The 18,618-nt window shown below is 39.2% G+C and overlaps 1 protein-coding gene across 1 annotated transcript in view; it reads left to right on the top strand.

Annotated features, from left to right (window-relative positions):
• Positions 1-17,425, top strand: part of INHBA (inhibin beta A subunit) — an 18,276-nt gene extending 851 nt beyond the window's left edge. Inside the window, exon 2 of the mRNA XM_021388544.1 lies at positions 10,451-17,425. Coding sequence (XP_021244219.1) covers positions 10,451-11,337 — 887 coding nt within the window. The 3' untranslated portion in view covers positions 11,338-17,425. The remainder of the gene's footprint in view (positions 1-10,450) is intronic.

Here is an 18,618-nt window from a genome sequence, read left to right as displayed (position 1 = left end):
GGGGGGGGACTCTGAAGGAATTTGATTTTTCTGATTTAGTCTTGCCTACAGATTACACTTGCTAGGCACAGGCAGCCACACAGGGAAGAAGCTCTTTAACCAATCTCAAGCAGAAAGTCAGGCTGCAAAGGGGTGCTCCAAACTGCTTGTGAAACCAAAGTACTTGCACTAAAGTACTGGATTGCAGGGCTGATGGTGAAAGAAAAAGGGCTCAAGGCATTTGGGGATTTTCTTAGGACAGAAAAGTGAGCTGCAAACTACTTGAGAAACTGCTCTTTCTTTTAAAAATTATAGTGGAAGTTATAAAATCAGATGAAACAGCTTTAACTTTTAGAAGTGAGAGGGCACTTTTGTTTTCTAATTTAACACAGCATCTTCGGCAATAAAGAGTTGCAGGGACTGTCAGATGACTTCAGTAGAACTGGACAAGTTGCTGTAGCTGATCCAATTTGTAATGCAGACTTCTGCATACTGGAAAAAAAGATTCTGCTCCTAAACTGCTTCTGCCAAAAAAAATGCAACCTTGATAGGTTATATTTTGAACTTTTTCACAGTTCTGTTTTTCCATAACTATTATACAGTAAGGGCTAAGAATATCGATATTTACTAACTAATGGCTAAGGCTCACATCAACTGCCTATAGGAACAGCTTTATAGTTGTACTTTACTGTCTTGTTCCTACATGATCAGGACAAGAACTCATTTTAATTCAATGTATGTGTATGTGCATATGTATCTGTTTGCATATGTATGTTTATACATGTAACAATGTCAATATCCTGCAATAACTCTATCATCTAACTAACAGCAACTTTTTATGATGCTGTCTAGCCAAAGCATTTTTCCTGTTGCCAAGACAGTTTTAAAAGAATGTCATTGTTTTGTTTGGTACAGCATATGGTAGGCAAAGTATGCAAAGGAACACCAAGCATTTTTGTTTAAAAGTTTGCTGCAGCAGTATAAACAATTAAGACAACACTCAGAGTTTCCAGTCCTGAAAACCTGTTGACTCAGATGTTCTGTTTGCAGGGAAGCCGTGCACAAGAAGTGTGCATGCTTTTAAGAGTAGACATTCCTGCTGCCTGTCCGATTTCCAACTGTACAGGGAGCCCTCGCCTTTGGCGTCCTTGTCAATATGCACATTATCAGTCCCTTCAGCATGCAAGCTTAGCTTTATGTTTTGTTTTTTTTTCATTCCCTCCATTTCAGAAAGCAGGCAGACATCAATGCCAGTGGTCCCTAGAAGCTGAGGTGGCTCAACCTTAGTTTAGAAATGAGCTTTTAAAAGCAATGAAATCCCTACAAGTCAGATTCCCCACCTGGTATTCAGCAGCTCGTTCTGAAACACTTATGGCATGAGCAGTGGTTTCTCTTCCCTGTATGAGTCCCAATCATTTGTAAACACATTATTGTCTCTCCTGAGCTCTCACACAAAGGAATGTGGAATTTGATATATGCCCACTCAGTATGACACCCTCCAATGGCGGCTCTTGAAGCCATTGGCTCTCAGGGCCACGTGAGCAGTGAAAATCATGCCCAGGCCCACAGGCTGGCCAATAGTTCAGCCACTGATCCCCCTGCCACAACAGTCCCACACCAGTGCATCACTGAATTTGATTTACATAGCCTTGTCCCATCACTGCGTGCCAAATTCATTTAAGAAGGATTATGTTATGGAGCATGTCTGGGACATACGCTGTATTCCTATGCCTTTCTTTCCCTGCTGTCCTCTCCACCTTCCTACCAAGCCTGTGCTGGAAGCCAAGCATGGAAGGCTGCTCCAGCCCCGCATCCCATACCTGCTGGGCTTTTATCTGGAAGAAACAACCTAGAAACTGAGTTCTAGGTTTTGGCTAATCATGGAAGTGTTAACTCCAGTCTGTAGAGAGACTTCAAATTGTTGAAACATTATTTTTCATCTGTAGTTGTTCATAGTTGGAGTCTCGTTAAAAGTGGTGGACCCACCATACCTTGCAGGTTCCAGTGCTGCAATAACTTGAGCAAACTTTTCCTGGGCTCTCTTCCACTTCCCCACCAGCAGTATTGTGTCTCAAATATTAAAGAAATATTATTTTTTCTTTTGAGGAAATTGAGGCAAAAAGAAGGCAAGTGGTGTGTCAGATAGGAATAATTAGCAAAAAAAGACAGGAACATAATATAGCCATGTGAGCAGTTACCAGTGTTCACTCTGTAGGAACTGGAATAAGTTTAAAGCACTAAGGAGGAGAATGAGCGTGTTACTCTCACAGTCAGATTAAAGTTCTTCCTGCTTTTAATATGAAACTTGCTCTGTCTCTAAAGAGGGGATAGGAAATCAATGAAAATGAATGGAAGCGTATCGCTTTATATCAAATAAATATCTATGGAAAGAGAAGTATGACTTTAGGCTTTTTGCTCCTTTGGGTATAACTTGACATAAACCAGTCATTCCCCTTACCTTTCAGAAGCAACATTTACTACTTGCTTTCATAAAAAAGTAGTATTTCCATCCTTCATCAGCCGTATCCTCAGACATACAATAAAATGGAGTGAATGAACAGACAGTGCCCTGTGCACGTGGCTTTGTCTGGAGACTGCTCTTTTATAAAAGAGACTAAAATTCAGGTGAGCATAGGATAGAGACAGTTAGGGAGAAACGACATGCAGTGAACTGGGTGTAGCACAGGTGTAGTTACGTCCAGGAAATCAGCAGAATAGTTGGCAGGTAGTTTTCACGGCTAACAAATCCAGGCAAATCTTTGCAAAACTAATGACTGTATTGGGCAAAAGTTTACAAATGCACCCTACTGTCCTTTGGCACTCTTACAAGTAAAACATGAAAATGATTTTCTTCTTGCATATCAAACTACAATTACTAACGTCGATTAGTTCTGCTATGAGGGTAGCTGTGCCAGATCTCTGTGGGTTACTTCAAGGACTTAAAAACTGTCTTTTGAGGAGACGGGTCATGTATACTTGCAACAAGCAAATCCAGCAGGTTCTATAACTGAGATAGCCTACACTCATAAAATGTGGTTGTCTACTAAGTCCTTCATTATTTTAAATAGATAGCCGATTAAGCAGACCTGGGATTTTTCCAAGTAAATTCGATCCTGGCAACTGAGCTACCAATGAAATGGGTTGCTAACGTCAGCCCCTGAAAAGTTGATGGGAATTACTGTGTAGAAACACGGAAATCCAAAGGCAATCACCATTAGGTGAACTGTCAGGGAAAAAGAAAGAAAAAAAGAAAGGCATGACAGCTATTTACGTTGCTTCTGTCTTTTTGTACCCCTTCACACAATTGCGGGTGAACTGCCTTGATCATGTAATACCTGCTTTTATTTTCAGATATGCGTAGGTGCACACTCACAGCTTTTCCTAGGGAGATGCCTACTCCTATAAAGCCAGGCTGACAGATCAGGAGGAGGAAAAGGATGGGCCACTCATGACTCTTTAAATCATTTCATCAGTTTACTTTTAGAAGGCAGTGTGTTTAACGGTATGGCTATCTGTGCTGAATAAGGAATGGCCACGAGAGGGCACACTCCAAAGGGTTTTTGCTCCATGTAGGCAACCCTCCCGCGAACTCCTATTGTACCGAATTGAATCCTGAATCCCAGAGATCTTTATGCTTATGTGTAGCTTCTCTGAGTGGAGCTCTTGTTTCTCTCGTCTCGGTTATTTAAAAGGCAGCGATTCACTGCAGTGGAAGACTGAAAGTAAAATAATGCACTGGAGGAAAAAGATAAAACTGATTTAATGATGGAAGCTAGTAGTTCTGGAAATCTGAAAAGATCAGAAATGTTCATTATTATTTTTTAACAGATACTGTGAAATGTGACCATGAATCATCATCTGAGCTGATTTTCTCATATCTTTTTTTAAAGCAGCTGTTAGAAAACAAGTCTCTTTCCTCCCAGTTTTTTTTTTCCTTTGGCATACTTTATTAAAGATTTCAAGTTTAGCAAATGAAAGCAAGTTACTTCCACAAGAAGAATGCCATTCTGTATTAATCTGTTTCATTGTAACAAAATGTGAGAATTCACAGAGGTTGGTTAGTTTGAGAACAATTCGAGAAAGCACAGATGAATCTGAGAAGGTGGGAACCAGTTTATAAAAAGATACCTGAGAGAGAGAGAGAGAGAGAGAGAGAGAGAGAGAGAGAGAGAGAGGAGAGAGAGGAAGTACTGCATGAGGCACTGTCTGTGGTTAGCCATGCACAGTGCTTGGTACACAAATGTTGCTGGAAATACATGTATATATATTTGATTGTATTTGTGTAGAAGCATGTCTAGATGCATGAATATGCCAGAGAAGGCACACTTACACACCTATGTAGCTGAACCTGCACCACTATAATGGGAATGGATTCCTACATATAAGTATGTGCATTCATGTGCCCTCCTGAATGCAGGATATACCTACACCACGCACTTGTAAATTTATGCTGAGCAGTTCTTCTATCCAGTTATGTCTATATGAATATGAAAAAACAATCTCATGTCATGCAACAGAGTTTTGCAAGATGCAATTCAGGACTGAACCTTAGCCTACTGAAAGTAGTTTGAAGTTTTGCTATTCACTTCAGTGGACTCATGACTCGAACCTTAACACACAGAAATTAAGCATTTTAATGAAAAGAGTGGCAGCTTCTGATGCACATAATCTTAGAATTTAAAAAAAAATACCACAAGTGTGTACAAAAAAAAAAAAAAAAGAATCTCTCTTTCCTGAAAGACTCAGTATTATTTGTATCTTGAAATATGTTATTGGTGCAAGTGACCCTAAACTTCCCTTTGGATATTTTAGATGTAAATGTAAAAATCAAGTTACAAAAAATCTCAACCGAACAAACACATTTTTTGTTTCTAAGTATTGAAGACCATTTGGGGGAAGGGCTTTCAATTTGGAAGATGCTCTAGACTGCGGATGTAAAGTGTTTCCCTCCTGACAAAATAGCTAAGGAGAGTCAAGGTTCACCAGAACTGAATTATTTCACATTCTGAATGACCTTGTCAATGCCCCTTTGGGTTAATTTTTCAAGAAAAGTTATTTAAATGAGGTTGCTGCTGCTTTTTCTTTCACAAATCCTTGGGGAATAGTTCTTTTTCTTTTTCTTTTTTTTTTTTTTTTTTTCCTCACAACAAAAATCCCTTTTTGCTTGCAGAAAAGAGTATGTGAACGTAAAGATAAAGTGTTTGTTATTTGTGTCATGATTCCCCCTCCCTTTTCTAGAGGCAGCAGTCACCCAGACAGGGAGCAGAAACGAAACTGTGCAACCCAGATGACCAGTCACATACACGAGGTGTTGAATAGTTAGAATAAATCATTTGTCAGTGATCCATAGGCTGAAATGCATTTGCAGAAACAACCACAGCCTAATCGCAGTAATAACACATTCGTAATAATCAGTCTGCCCAGGAGATAATTGTCAGACAATAACAGTCCTAAATTCACTGAATAAATTCTGTACCATGAACAATTCATCCAACTCCAATGGTCACTCATTAGTAAACATTTTGAGCAATTATCTCTCAATAACCATGCTCCTCTCTTCACTCTCTTTAGAGGAACCTTTCTAGTAACCTATTTTTTTTCTGTCTCCTGGGGAACGGAAATGAGAAGTGAAGAGAAGGATGCTTTTGAATGTAATTACACATTGGTACGCAGCACAAATTCCCCCAAATCTAAACATAGGCAGTAGTAAAGTTAGCAACTATAAAAGGGAAAAAAAGCTTGCTTTGTATGGAAAAACAGTTCATTTACAGTATAAATGTAAAGATGGTTCAAAATTAAGCAGTGGTGAAGAATGGAAATTTAAAGTAACAGTACCTTCTTACACACAGCATTTTTGAATGGAAAATTTAAATGCTGAATATTAAGAGAAATTAAGAATAAGTCACATGACAGCATTGGGAAGCATAATCACTTTCATTCTGAAAAAATCAGCCTTAATCATTTAACAGCATGTGGTTATGGGGGAAAAAGTAATTTAAAGTATCAGAATTTTACTCAAAAAAAACCCAAATAAATTAACAAAAACCTCTTAATTGTGTAGTTTAGGCCCTCCCTTGAACACATAGCTCAAGCTATGCAGGCATGACCTTGAGGCAGGTTGCAAACTGCAAATCACTGGTTTTAACTATGCAATTACATCCAGTGGTCCTGCAGGAGGTATCCTTAGCCCCAGAGATTGAGCCCTGCTTGCTGGGCCTGGCCTCAGGCCCTCTACACTGCCCTGTGCCATGCCCACACTTGGCTGTGCCTGGGAGCAGGCTGAGCCCTTGGCTTGGGCCCTGACAGCCCTTGTGGAGGCTCCAGCAAGTGAGGTACCAGTGTGGGCACCTCACCCACATTTGGGTTTCTGTCCTAAAATGGTCTGTGAGCACCACTGAAGAGAAAAACAGATAAAAGCAAACCCTCATGCTTATATAGTGATGCAGCACTTCCTTTCCATTCAGTAACTCCTTCCATTAAAGCTTTTACCATAAATGTACTATATCATAGGGCTTGTGTTTTTAACCATTTTTCATGGCTTTTGCTGTGTTCCTGGCGCTGCTGAATGGTTCCACCAGTATCCCAGCCCTCTTCCTGGAAGAGACTTTAGCCCAATAGCAAAGTGAAGAGATGGCCTCTCCAGGACATTGGGAAGGGGAGAGGAAGAAAAGCAATCACAGTGGGCCCAATGTAATTCCCCATCTCCTTTTTCAGCTGCTTTCTTCAACAGTAACAATCCAGCCTGTTGACTCTGCTTTTTATAGGAGTGCTGAAGTGTTGAAGGCGTTACCACTGTTGGTCTAGGGGTCTTTCTGCAGGAGTAAGGCAGGAGGAGCAGGATGATTACAAAAGGAAAAAGACCTCTGTAAATCAGCTGTGGCAGATGAAAAGTCAGGACAAAAGGGTAAATCAAGTATAATTACAGAAGTTATACCAAATCCAACTTGCAGGAGGGTCTCTTTTTTCCTTTCAGGTAGATGAACAGCATATATCTCTAAGGGTTTGAACAAGGTTGTTAACTCAGACCAGAAGGAAAAGACTGCTAAATCCCTATGCAAAATGTGGAGAAAATGAAATTCAGCAGAATTTTGGTCTTGGAAGAACGTACTTTATTGTAGTACAGAACCTTTTGGAAATATAAAGATCATCTTACAAAGTGAATACGTAATCATCATAAGCCAGATCCAGAGATCTCCATTCAATTCTAATACAGATCAAACTTGGATTTCAAAATGAGCTGGTCTGAGCTTAAGTGACCTTGCGAAGACTGCAGGATTCATACCATTTGTGCTGTGTGATTGCAATACACTAATACTGAATGTGGAGAGAATTCAGAAAAGCTCAGTTTTTTCCTGATGTGAAAGCGTGCTTCTTATCCCCAGGTCTGCACCATTCCCAGTCTCCTTGTGAGATCTGAGAAAGGGAATGATTTTTTAAATTGTTATTAAACCTTTCATTAGCTATGCAGGTGTCAGGACTCAGTATTCCATACCATGCAGTAATACTAGGCTCATATAAGCTTCCTGCATCTTCTTTCTTCAGGAGCTGAATCAACCATTTGTGTGTGAAAATGCAGCTAACCACATCCAGGGAGTCTGTTACTGTTGGTAACAACCTACAGGGAGGCTGTTATCTCTGAATAAGGACAGGCCATATGCTCCCTTGCTCTAGGTCACTTCCCTGCAGTGAAAAAAAAAAGCAATGCAAGTGTACTTGCATGCCTCCACTTTCTAACATCTTTAGTAATGAGAAAAAAAAAAAATCACACTTACAGGAGCATATGAATCTTGTTTTTTTCATGTAACATCTGTCAGAAAGAATGGTTGCATTGATGCACTTCAGGACCACTACATAAGTTAATATGAATATTTACTGTTGAAAATATGTCACTTTGTAACTGTTGTCAGTTCCCACTAGAATGGAAATAACAAAATATGAAATACCACACATTAAACTTAACAATATTAAGTTATTTAGTAACATGAGGCTGTCTGGTCTTCTGGGCAATGCAGCTTCTTCCCCAGGCAGGCCAGCATGCGCAGCCCAGCTGCCCTTGTTGGAGCACATGACAAGGCCCATTATCGGTGCCCATGTTCAGTACAGCTGGTCTGCTTGTGCCTAGGATCCCTCCTAGCATCAGAACTGCTGTCTGTGCTCATCCTGGCACCTCAGGAACATAAAAGTAAGTTTTGCATTTCTCATTGTGGCCAAATTAGTATATATAGCTATTTCCTGCCCTGGTCTGATTTGCTCTAGGGAAAGAAGAGCTCCTGGAGTAGCCCACTCCCCTCAGAAAGGGTTAATCAGCACTGTGTTAAGGAAAGAGATGAGCTTGAAAGCAGCAGCTTGCTCTGTGAGACAAGGTCTGGGGGATGAAGATGCAGCCTGGATGAATGGCCCTCACAGGCCTTAGAAGTGTCCATTCTGATAGAGCATATTCTATATAACATCCCTGTGTAGTATGCATCCAATCTCTAGAAGCAGGTTTGCTTTAGACTGGAGGAACGTCACTGTACGCCTCCACATGCTCTTGAACTCAGGCGGGTGGGGATTAGTGTCTATCAGCTAACCTTTGCTCTAGTGCAGGTGGCAGCTTTGCCACAGTTGCATATCCACAACCGAAAAACAAATGTTACCCTCTGATAGCTAACTAATGAACTTTCAGTCATTACTGAATGACTCTCATTTAAAAAAATACTAGAAAAATAGTAACTCCACTATTCTCCAGAACTTACTCTGTCTTTTCTACAATCTATTTCCCTTCCTAAGACACAGTCTAATGGGTTCACCTATCTGCCTAGGCAATTAATGGAGCTAACTTTGGAGATGTGCATCAGCAAAGTCTGTGAGAAGCGGTTAACACAAACCATGTGTTTTCCTATCTTGGTGACAGAACTGAGTCTACAATTTCACACTCTCATTTAGAGGGAAAACACAAACAAAACACTGCACCCTTTGGCCACTCTAATTCTGACATGTCTGTCTCTTTGACCTGGGAATGCCACCAGGGAAAGCTGAGCATGTCAGTGCCAGGACTTCACAGAGGAGGAAAGCAACAGGTAGCTCAAGGGGCAGTGCAGCCTACATGCACACTTTAGAAACCAGAATAGTCAGGGAGCTCTTACTAGAGGAGTTCGGAGGCAATGGGAAATGAGGAGCAGACTCTTGCTACTACAAGAGCAGTTTTTACTTTATGCTTCCAACCACTTCTTTGCTCACCGCTTGCCCTTTCCAGGGTACAAAGTTCTACTTCCCTGACAAGCAACAGTGAAGTGAAGTGAAACAGATCAACAGTCATGAGTTGTTCAAGAATAGTATCAGTGAAAAACTGATAAATATGAATATTGCTTCTGTCTAACTAAGGTAAGATATCTGTGCATTTCAAACCTGTGACCTCTGGCCTCCATAATGAGAAAGAACAGAAGATGCTAACAGGGCGGGCCTTTCCTTTTGTTGAGAAAACAGAAGAGTTCCTCTCTTAAAAAATAATATCCATTCCCCCCAGCAAATTCATTCTTTCTTAACTTTTTTATGCTCTAGTGATCAAATAATTAAACAGCCCGGATTATTCATTCCAACTTCTGCCAGGGATATGAGCTCTGTATCAGAGAAACACCCCCTCACCATCATAATCATCATCATGACATCTCAGCAAGTTGATACAATTATGCCAGAGAACCATCCTCATAATTATACAGTTCTTTAGCTCATTTTTTTTCAGTGTATTCTCCATTACTATAATCACAGCAAGTACAGTGTGTTAAATTAAGAACAGGATCTACAGCTAACATCTCACAGGATGAAGAGCCTGCCTGCTGCAATTCTGTAATTCTTTCCAATTTAGCTGCTAACATCTCAAAGCTCATATTTTGGTATTTCTTTGTTTTTGAGAAAATTGACATTTACTACTCATTTTAAGATGCACATGAAGATGGTGTTTTAGAGAGGAAGGAAGGACAGTCCTCACTCCCACCTCATTTCAAAAGAATTGCCAAAGAATTGGCAGGACTGGAACCCACTCCCCAGCTTTAGCAATTAGGCATAGATTTATATGTGTATGGTACATATAGTCATGGACTGTCATCACAAATACATTTTTGCCTTTCAGCTAACAGTGATCACAAAGGCAATTCTTAGTAGCTACTGGAGCTTATTTGCCATGAAATGCTTTGCGTAAATGAACATAAAGATCTCACTGCTGTAACAAAATGCTTAAAATGTGCTACTGGAAATGTTAAAATATGATACTGAAAAACAACGGACAAATAATTAGCTTTCTAAAGAGAGAGTCTGCACAAAAGAAACTGAGGAGGAGATTAGGTGAGGGAAGATTAGAACAGAAAAATCATAAAAATGTGGAGTCAAATAGGAAACCTAGGGGGCTCCATGCCTACAGTGACAGTGAAGTCTAACAGAATGTAAATCGACATACTAACTAGCTCTTCCTGTCTATTTTCATTTACCAAATCAGGAACACCCAAGAAAACGTTACACTTCGAGATTTCCAAGGAAGGCAGCGAATTATCAGTGGTTGAACATGCTGAAATATGGCTCTTCTTGAAGGTCTCCAAGGCCAACCGGAGCAGGACAAAAGTCACCATCCGCCTGTTTCAACAGCAGCGGCAGCCAAAAGGCAACTCTGAAGGAGCAGAAGATATGGAGGATGGGTGGCTGAAAGGTGAAAGGAGCGAAACTCTGATTTCAGAAAAAGCAGTAGACACTCGAAAGAGCACTTGGCACATCTTTCCCATCTCCAGCAGTGTCCAGCGACTCCTGGACCAAGGCAAGAGCTCCTTGGATGTGCGGATTGTCTGTGACTTGTGCCAGGAGACTGGGGCCAGCCTGGTGTTACTAGGCAAGAAAAAGAAAAAGGAAGATGATGGGGAAGGGAAAGAAAAGGATGCTGGAGAACTCACAGGAGAAGAGGAGAAGGAGCAATCACACCGGCCCTTCCTGATGATGCTTGCCCGGCACTCGGAGGACCGCCAGCACAGGCGGCGGAGGCGAGGCCTGGAGTGTGATGGCAAAGTTAACATCTGCTGCAAGAAGCAGTTCTTTGTCAGCTTCAAGGACATAGGATGGAGTGACTGGATCATTGCACCTACAGGTTATCATGCTAACTACTGTGAAGGAGAGTGCCCCAGCCATATAGCAGGGACATCTGGTTCATCATTATCTTTCCACTCCACTGTAATCAACCATTACCGCATGCGGGGCCATAGCCCCTTTGCCAACCTCAAGTCATGTTGCGTGCCCACCAAACTGCGGCCCATGTCCATGCTGTACTATGATGATGGCCAGAACATCATCAAGAAAGATATACAGAACATGATTGTGGAGGAGTGTGGCTGTTCATAAACACGTGTGTGCACAAAACCCTTCTCTTTATGTTGAGAAGAAAATGTTTTAAAAGCCCAAGAAGAGGAAAGACCTGGAATGGTATATAACCTTTTTGAATGAAACAATCATCTGAAATAAAAAAGAAAAGAAAAGAAAAAAAGAAAAAGAAAAAAAGAAAAAAAAGAAGAGGGGGAAGTTAAAAAAAAAAAAAGACTTATGGAGGAGAGAAAAGGAGTACAGCTATTAAGAAGAAGAAAGCTTCATGAACCCAGGCTTGAATGAGATACGTTTGAATGGCGGTATGGGTTGGGGAGTTTCTCCTGCCTTTCAGTATGCTCCTTATCTTATTAGATAGTATATTAAGCATTAGTTATTACTGGAGGAGTTGTGTTTCCTCTCCTGGTTACCCATCAGTTCAAGCCTTGGTAGCAGCTCATCTAACCTGCAGCAGTTTGGACTGAGTCCAAAGCATCATTGAAATTCCTTGAAAAGCCATGTGTATGAACACTGCATTCACTGGCACTTTCCTCCCAAATTTACTGAGGAACTGAGTAGGTGTGTAGTGTTTGTGTGGATATGTATGTGACTATGTATTTATATACATATCTTTATACATACAGATACTACACACTTATGTATATTTACTTCGATAAAGGGACAAAATTGTGCAGGTGTATACACCTACATCTTCTGCACTATATTTACAAAAAAAAAAAAAAAAGGAAAAAGGAAAAAGAAAAAAAAGGAAAACAAAAATGAAGAAAAAAGAGATTAAAAAAGAATGAATGAAAGAATAAAAGTTACATTTTGTAAAGGTGCTTACAATGTTAGAACTATGCAACCTAGTTGGTTTGAAACTGTTTACCTGCAAGAGAAAGAAAAAAAAACAGAAAGACTTTTTTTATAAATGGAAGTAACTTGTTTAAAAAAAAAAAAACATTCTTCAGTGAGAGATACTTGAAAGGAATATGTTTGTCCAGTTACTGGAGCCAAACATTTCTATATTTTGTAAAAAAAATTTTTAATCGTTTACTATTTGCACTACAATGGTGTCTGACCTGTCTAATCCTTATTTAACAAACATTTGCAAGGGAGGGTGGTTGGGTGTGGGAGGGGTTGAGAGCTGCACTTATTGTGAGCTATACAAGAACTGCTACAGCACACAAAATAGCTATTTTTATTATTATAATTATTATTATTATTTTGTACCTTAAAGTGAATAGACATATACACCAAAGACATTTGTGCGAGCCTCTAAAAAGTCTATTTGTGGTTGGTACCATTCACCTGTAATAAGTTACAGTTTGAATTAAGGGTCAGTTGGTTGATTGCATTCAGGGTAGTATATCTGCTAACCAGTTAAATTAAAATTCTACCCTAAACAGGAAATTGCAATTTGGAGTAAGCTCAGAAAAGCGCTCTGGATGCAAGGCGCTTGGATCCACAGTCCATCTAAACCTAATATATATACTTGTTTTGCATGTACAACACTTGGACTTATCCCTGATGCACAGAAACTGCATCACTGGGAAACAACTTTATGCAAGGGATATACATATATATATGTATATATTACTATATGTATATATGTGTGTACACACAAGGTATAAGCATTTCTGGCTTCACTTTAGAGTTCTTAAAACAATGGATGTTTGTGTGCAAAGCACAGTATATTACAAACTTGTTTGTTTGTTACTAACAAGCAGGAGGGAGCATGTTCAGAATGGTATTTGTGTGAGAGGAACTTAAAGTGGTGGCGTACACTTGGAAAGCATTGATGTAAAACTGCAAGCAGCTTTGGCCCTGTCCACCATCGCCCCTGCAAATACAAAGAGAATGGCAATTGTGGTCAGATTTCTGCTTGAAGTGCAGTCTTCAGCAAAAGGCTGGCTGTCTCAACCACCACCCTCTAGCACGACAACTCTTTATGGGTTTGCGCATTACCTGTAAAATGTAATTTTCAGTATCAACACCTAACCTGAAGGGTCCAACCCATAGGGCATAGGTAGATAGGTTTAAAAAAATTCTATTGCTGTCATATTTAAAAGAATGTTAAAGTTATAACTTGTGTCTTTGAGTAGGGGAGATGAGAAGAGGGAATGGGAGAAACCTTTTGGCCCTGTTTACACTGAATTTGATAACGCGAGTCTGAACTTTTGGACTCTCACAGGTTTGCAGGACCAAGCCCCTGTTCACTGCCTTCTGACAGGATGGGCTTCCAAAGGCCTCCCAGGGAAAGCAGCTCTAACACAGCTCCCCACAATGCTGAGAGCACAGTTTGTAAAAATATAAAAAATAAAAAGGAAAAAGTGAAAAAAGATAGCACAGTGTAACCCAGTCACATTGGCTAGGGATAGTGTGTTAGCACCTTCACGGAGAGACCCATGTCTAAGCAGTGGAATCAGGGCCTTCATTTGTTGTCAGCCAAAACTGCTTGTGTGTGTGTGGTGTGGGTGTGCTCCATGTCTGTGTGTATGTAGGTGTGTGGGTGTGTGTCCCTATTTGTATGTATTGATTGAGACTTTAACAAAAAGAAAAAAAAAAAAAAGAAAAAAAGAGAAAAGGAAAAAAAAAAGAAGCCCTTTCCTCAGTTGAATAGATATCAACATACATGCTTATAGCTAAGTTTTCTATCTAATTTATTCCACAATATTTAGATTGCATAGTACAGCTAATGGATTATACAAGTATGTACTTTTTATACAATGCATTTTTACAGACCTATTTGCAGTTTGCAAAAAAAAAAAAAAACCTTCAAAGAAATTGTAACAATTGGATAAACACTAAATTTGTCACTAAATTATTTTGTAAAATATCAAGGCTTTCTCATTTGAATTACTTGCAGGAGGTGTTTTTTTGTTTTGTTTTGTTTTGTTTTGTTTTGTTTGTTTGGATGGTTGGTTAGTTTTGAGGAGTTTTCTTCCTGGGGGGAGTAGGAAAAAAAAAAGATGCACAGCTAATTTATCTTTATAACTTAAACCAAGTTCCTGACTCTGTTTCATTTGAAGTAAGTAGCAGAATGGCTATTTTGTTTTGTAGAAGTAGAGCCAGGCTCTGGAATAGCAGGAGCAGGAACACAGCCTGTGACAGCTGAGGAGAGCACCTTTTATTTCACTGAGCTTTGGACCAGGGCTTAAAATTAGATGCATATCATCCCTCCACACACTAATGTCAACAGGCTCATTGACATCTCCTTACAAGAGAAGTAACAGTGCTTATATGACTAAAGGTTAGCCAGGCTGAACCACAGATTCCTTGTGCTGTAGACAGTGTGAAGGGAGAGAATGGATTTTGAATGAGTGGCGCCATATCCAACACCATTTAATTCAATTAACTTAAAACTAGGCTGCTTTTATGATGGATTGTTCTCTGAATGTAGTGGCAAGGGAAGCAGGTGAGATGGCTCATGTTGGCAAAAATTATTCTCAAGTGTGATTAGTTAGAGAGCATTGGAGTTCTGAAATCCCAGCACCTTCCCCAAAAGGACTATGACAAAACTCCCATTGGCTGCAAGTAGAGTAAGTTGAGGTGCACTGTCTTCTTGTCCAAAGATGACAGAGCCTTTAAAATGAATTCTGAGTTTGATACCTACTTTTATATGGTGCACTGGGGCTGGCCCGGGAAAGCACAAAACTAGCCTGAGACAATTTCCAAGTGAGAAAAGGAGGATTTTACATGTGGTCAGTAGGTTTCGTAATAGGTAGGCCAAAACCAGAAGAAGCTTTTTCAAAGCAAGTAACTATTCCTAAACCCTGCTTTTTAGCTTTCATTTGTGTGTGTATAATATTCACAGATTGTAAAGGTTTCTCCCTCCAATCTCAGTCAACAGGGCTTTGATTTGTGAGCAAAGTTATTTGAAGCAGGGGAGAATGAAAATCTATATGATAAAATGAGAAGTTGTAATGTTAGTCAAGACTGACTGATTCTGGCAAAACACCCTACTCCTCATAATTTGGTTTAATTAAATCTGCATGTACTTATAACAGTGTTAGAAATTGTTACCATATTTAAACAGTTTTCCGGGGGCATGCAGTCTCAAAAATTACTTCTCCTTTCAGGTACTACTATAGGAAAAAAAAAAAAAAAGGCTTTTAACTACTAACAAATTCCTTTCTGTATAACCTGTTTCCTGTTTATACTGAAAATGCATTTTCAGTATGTATTTGATCACAGAATGTACTTGTTTAGTACCTCCACAATCTTCCTGCTCCAGGCCTGACATTTGGTGGTCTTTCCCCTTCTCCATGTCAGATGCTCAATGTATACACAGTCCTACGAAACTGGCAGAAGTACACATTAAGATATTTCTTTGGGAGGGCTGAATGTATTTGTATTCTCGGGGTTTAGCAAAAGGAAATGTTTACAGATGCTTATAATTATTCTGCACTTACATGTCACAGCAGAAGACAGATCTAGGGCCCAAAACTGCAGAACAGATAGAAATGGGAGTTTTGTCATTGATTTCAACAGAAACAATCCCTTAGCCCACCACTGCAAACTAGGACTCTGTTATAAATACCTACTTCTTTGTCTTTAGTTAAGATTCAAGCCATCAGATTCATTTAACTGCAACACCACAAGGCCACACAGAGGCTAGCAGCAATATCTCTGAGTTAGAGAAATTCAGGCACCTGTAATGTATATGTGCAAAAGGAGAATTTTTATGGACTATCATTACTCATGTGGAATAGTGCCTTACTCTGTAAGCAATGCTTTCAGACACTGATTTCAGAGTGTCTCCTGCCCTAGAAAGTTACCAGTCAGCATGAATAACATGAGAGAAATCTATTTCTGGACTGTCAGTAGAAGAGATATGACCGAAATTAGTAATTTCTTAAAGTTAAGCCTCATGTCAGTACCATGCATCAGTGTAAGAATGAGATGCTAATCACGTTCCTGACACTGAATGAACTTTACTCCCCATCTACTCTCATTGCCTTACACATGGAGTAAAAAGGTTTTCAGTTTGAGTAATGAAAATCATAATTTGACTGACCTTTCATGAAAAATTATAAACAATATTTTCATGGGCAGAAACAAGCAACACTTCTGGGTTATATAGCTATTTATTTTTTGAGATACAGTGAATCTGTGTTAATTATCAATGGGTTTCTTTGTATTTAAATACTTTCAAAAACAATACATTGACGATGGGTTGAAGATATATATATATGTATGTATATATACATATTATATATATATCTACAATATATATACACACACAACCATATATATGTATATACATATATATATAAATTATGAAAGCCAAGATATTATGAAGCCTATTTTGTTTTTATCATTTTGTGTTTTGTTGTTGATATTATTATTATTATTGTTATTGTTATTATTTTGCATACTACATGCAGTGCTTTAACCAATGTCTGTTTGGCTAATGTAATTAAAGTTGTTAATTTATATGAGTACATTTCAACTATGTCAATGGTTTCTTAATATTTATTGTGTAGAAGGACTGGTATTTTTTTTTATTTACATTATGTTTAAAGAGGTAACAGTTTGATATGTTCTCATTTGTTTATATTAGAAGTTATTTATTTTCACGGCATTCCGTCTGGTATTTTGATATTTGGAAGGCATGCTACCTATACTTTGTACAGTTAGTAGGCAGTATTCAGCAGCTCCCGGTAGATCTTTAGGCCCTATGTTAAATAAAAGACCTGTTTGGGATTTTTATTTTAGATCTTTCTTATTGGTTTGCCAGGAGCACTCAGTGCACTTACTGCCAGACACCCTGCCTGCGTGACCAATTTATTCCTGCTGTATTTACCCAGGACAGAGGACCAAAACCACCTCTGGTGTAAGTCCGGTGACTTCAGTGAAGTTACATCAGAGATGTCTTTGGCTCACCGAGAAAACGCTCGTGCAAATCAATGCAAAGAAAGGACAGAGAGAAAGTGAGAAAGAAAAAAGGAAAGAAAGAGTCTTTGCATTTGGAATGGGATTTCAACGTATTAAAAATGTTTGGGTCAGCTACTATTTTACTTTGTTCTTTTTGTTATTTTGCTCTTTCTTATACAATGACAGCAACAACACAAGTGAAATAAATAAAGGGAGTTTCACCAAGCATTGTGTAATCGTCCCTTAATACACATTCCTGGTTGGGAAATACATGGGAGTTTGAAAAATACCAGAAAATTAACTTTAGAGGGGAGACATATGGATGCCTCTTCAGATGCAGCTGTGTAATGCCTTTGTCTCCGATGTGACTATGCCAGCTGTGCAGTCAGACTCTTGGTCCTACATGTAATGCAGTTTTAGGCTGTTCACCTCTTGTGAAATGCAGCCAGTATGAAAACTACAGCCAGTGTCAGCTTCCTGCCCATGGACCGTGAGGTCTTCAGCTATCACCACAATTCCCTTGAATTACCTGGAACTAGATGCTTACCCACATAAAAGGAGAATTTGTATTTCCCAGACAAAATTGCAAGGATGTCAGTTCATATGCGCAAATTTATATAAATTGATTAGTAGACAAATGAACTGATCAAAGAAGACTGCTCACAGGCAGTGATCCCCTGCCTGAGTGAGAAATCATCTGAATACCCCTGTATTTGAAGGTAAAGTGTATTTATGAAGGGTTTTTACCAGTCATTGCATTCCTAGGGTGATAAATGGACTCCTGCTACATTCCAGTGGGCTGAGAATCAGGGAACAACAATTCTGAGGTTGATCTTTAAATGGATTATTTGCACGGTGCTCAAGCACAAGCCACTACAGCCATTAGCAGACCTTTAAATAGTCATGCACTGCAAGTTGCTCTGCAAAGGCTGGAGAAGTGAGTTGCTTTCCTCTTAGTGAGAACAAGTTTTCAACAGATCAGTGCAATCATGGCTACTGAACGTCTTTGTTTCAGAGAAAATTAAGATATGATTGATTAATTAAGATATATCATTTGCTTTCTTTCCTTTGTTATGATTGGTATTATAACTACTGCCATTAAGGATAAATCCAACTGGCTTTGGAATTTGCACAAGCAAAATAAAATTATGTAGGCTACTTGATTCAAACTGCTATCATATTACCCTGGTATAAATGAGGCTTACACTTCAGGTGTAAAACAGGGAGTTAGCCTTTTTCTGGCACAAAATAAAGTATAGCACTGGATGGTGTAATCCAGATTTTTTCCATTTTATCCAGCCGATATTCTTTTTATTTTAAGAATACTACTGAGAACTGTTGCTATTGCATGGACTTGTTGAAATGCCCCAGCTCAAAACAACAGTGGAGAGCTAAGAGCTGCCTTTTGCATAAACCAAACAATCTGTTAAATCTGAAATAATT

The sequence above is a fragment of the Numida meleagris genome, chromosome 2 (genome assembly GCF_002078875.1).
Source record: "Numida meleagris isolate 19003 breed g44 Domestic line chromosome 2, NumMel1.0, whole genome shotgun sequence".
In the NCBI taxonomy this organism is placed as follows: domain Eukaryota; kingdom Metazoa; phylum Chordata; class Aves; order Galliformes; family Numididae; genus Numida; species Numida meleagris.
Note: the sequence above shows the minus strand (reverse complement) of the source record. Positions and strands in the feature narration are given on the sequence as shown.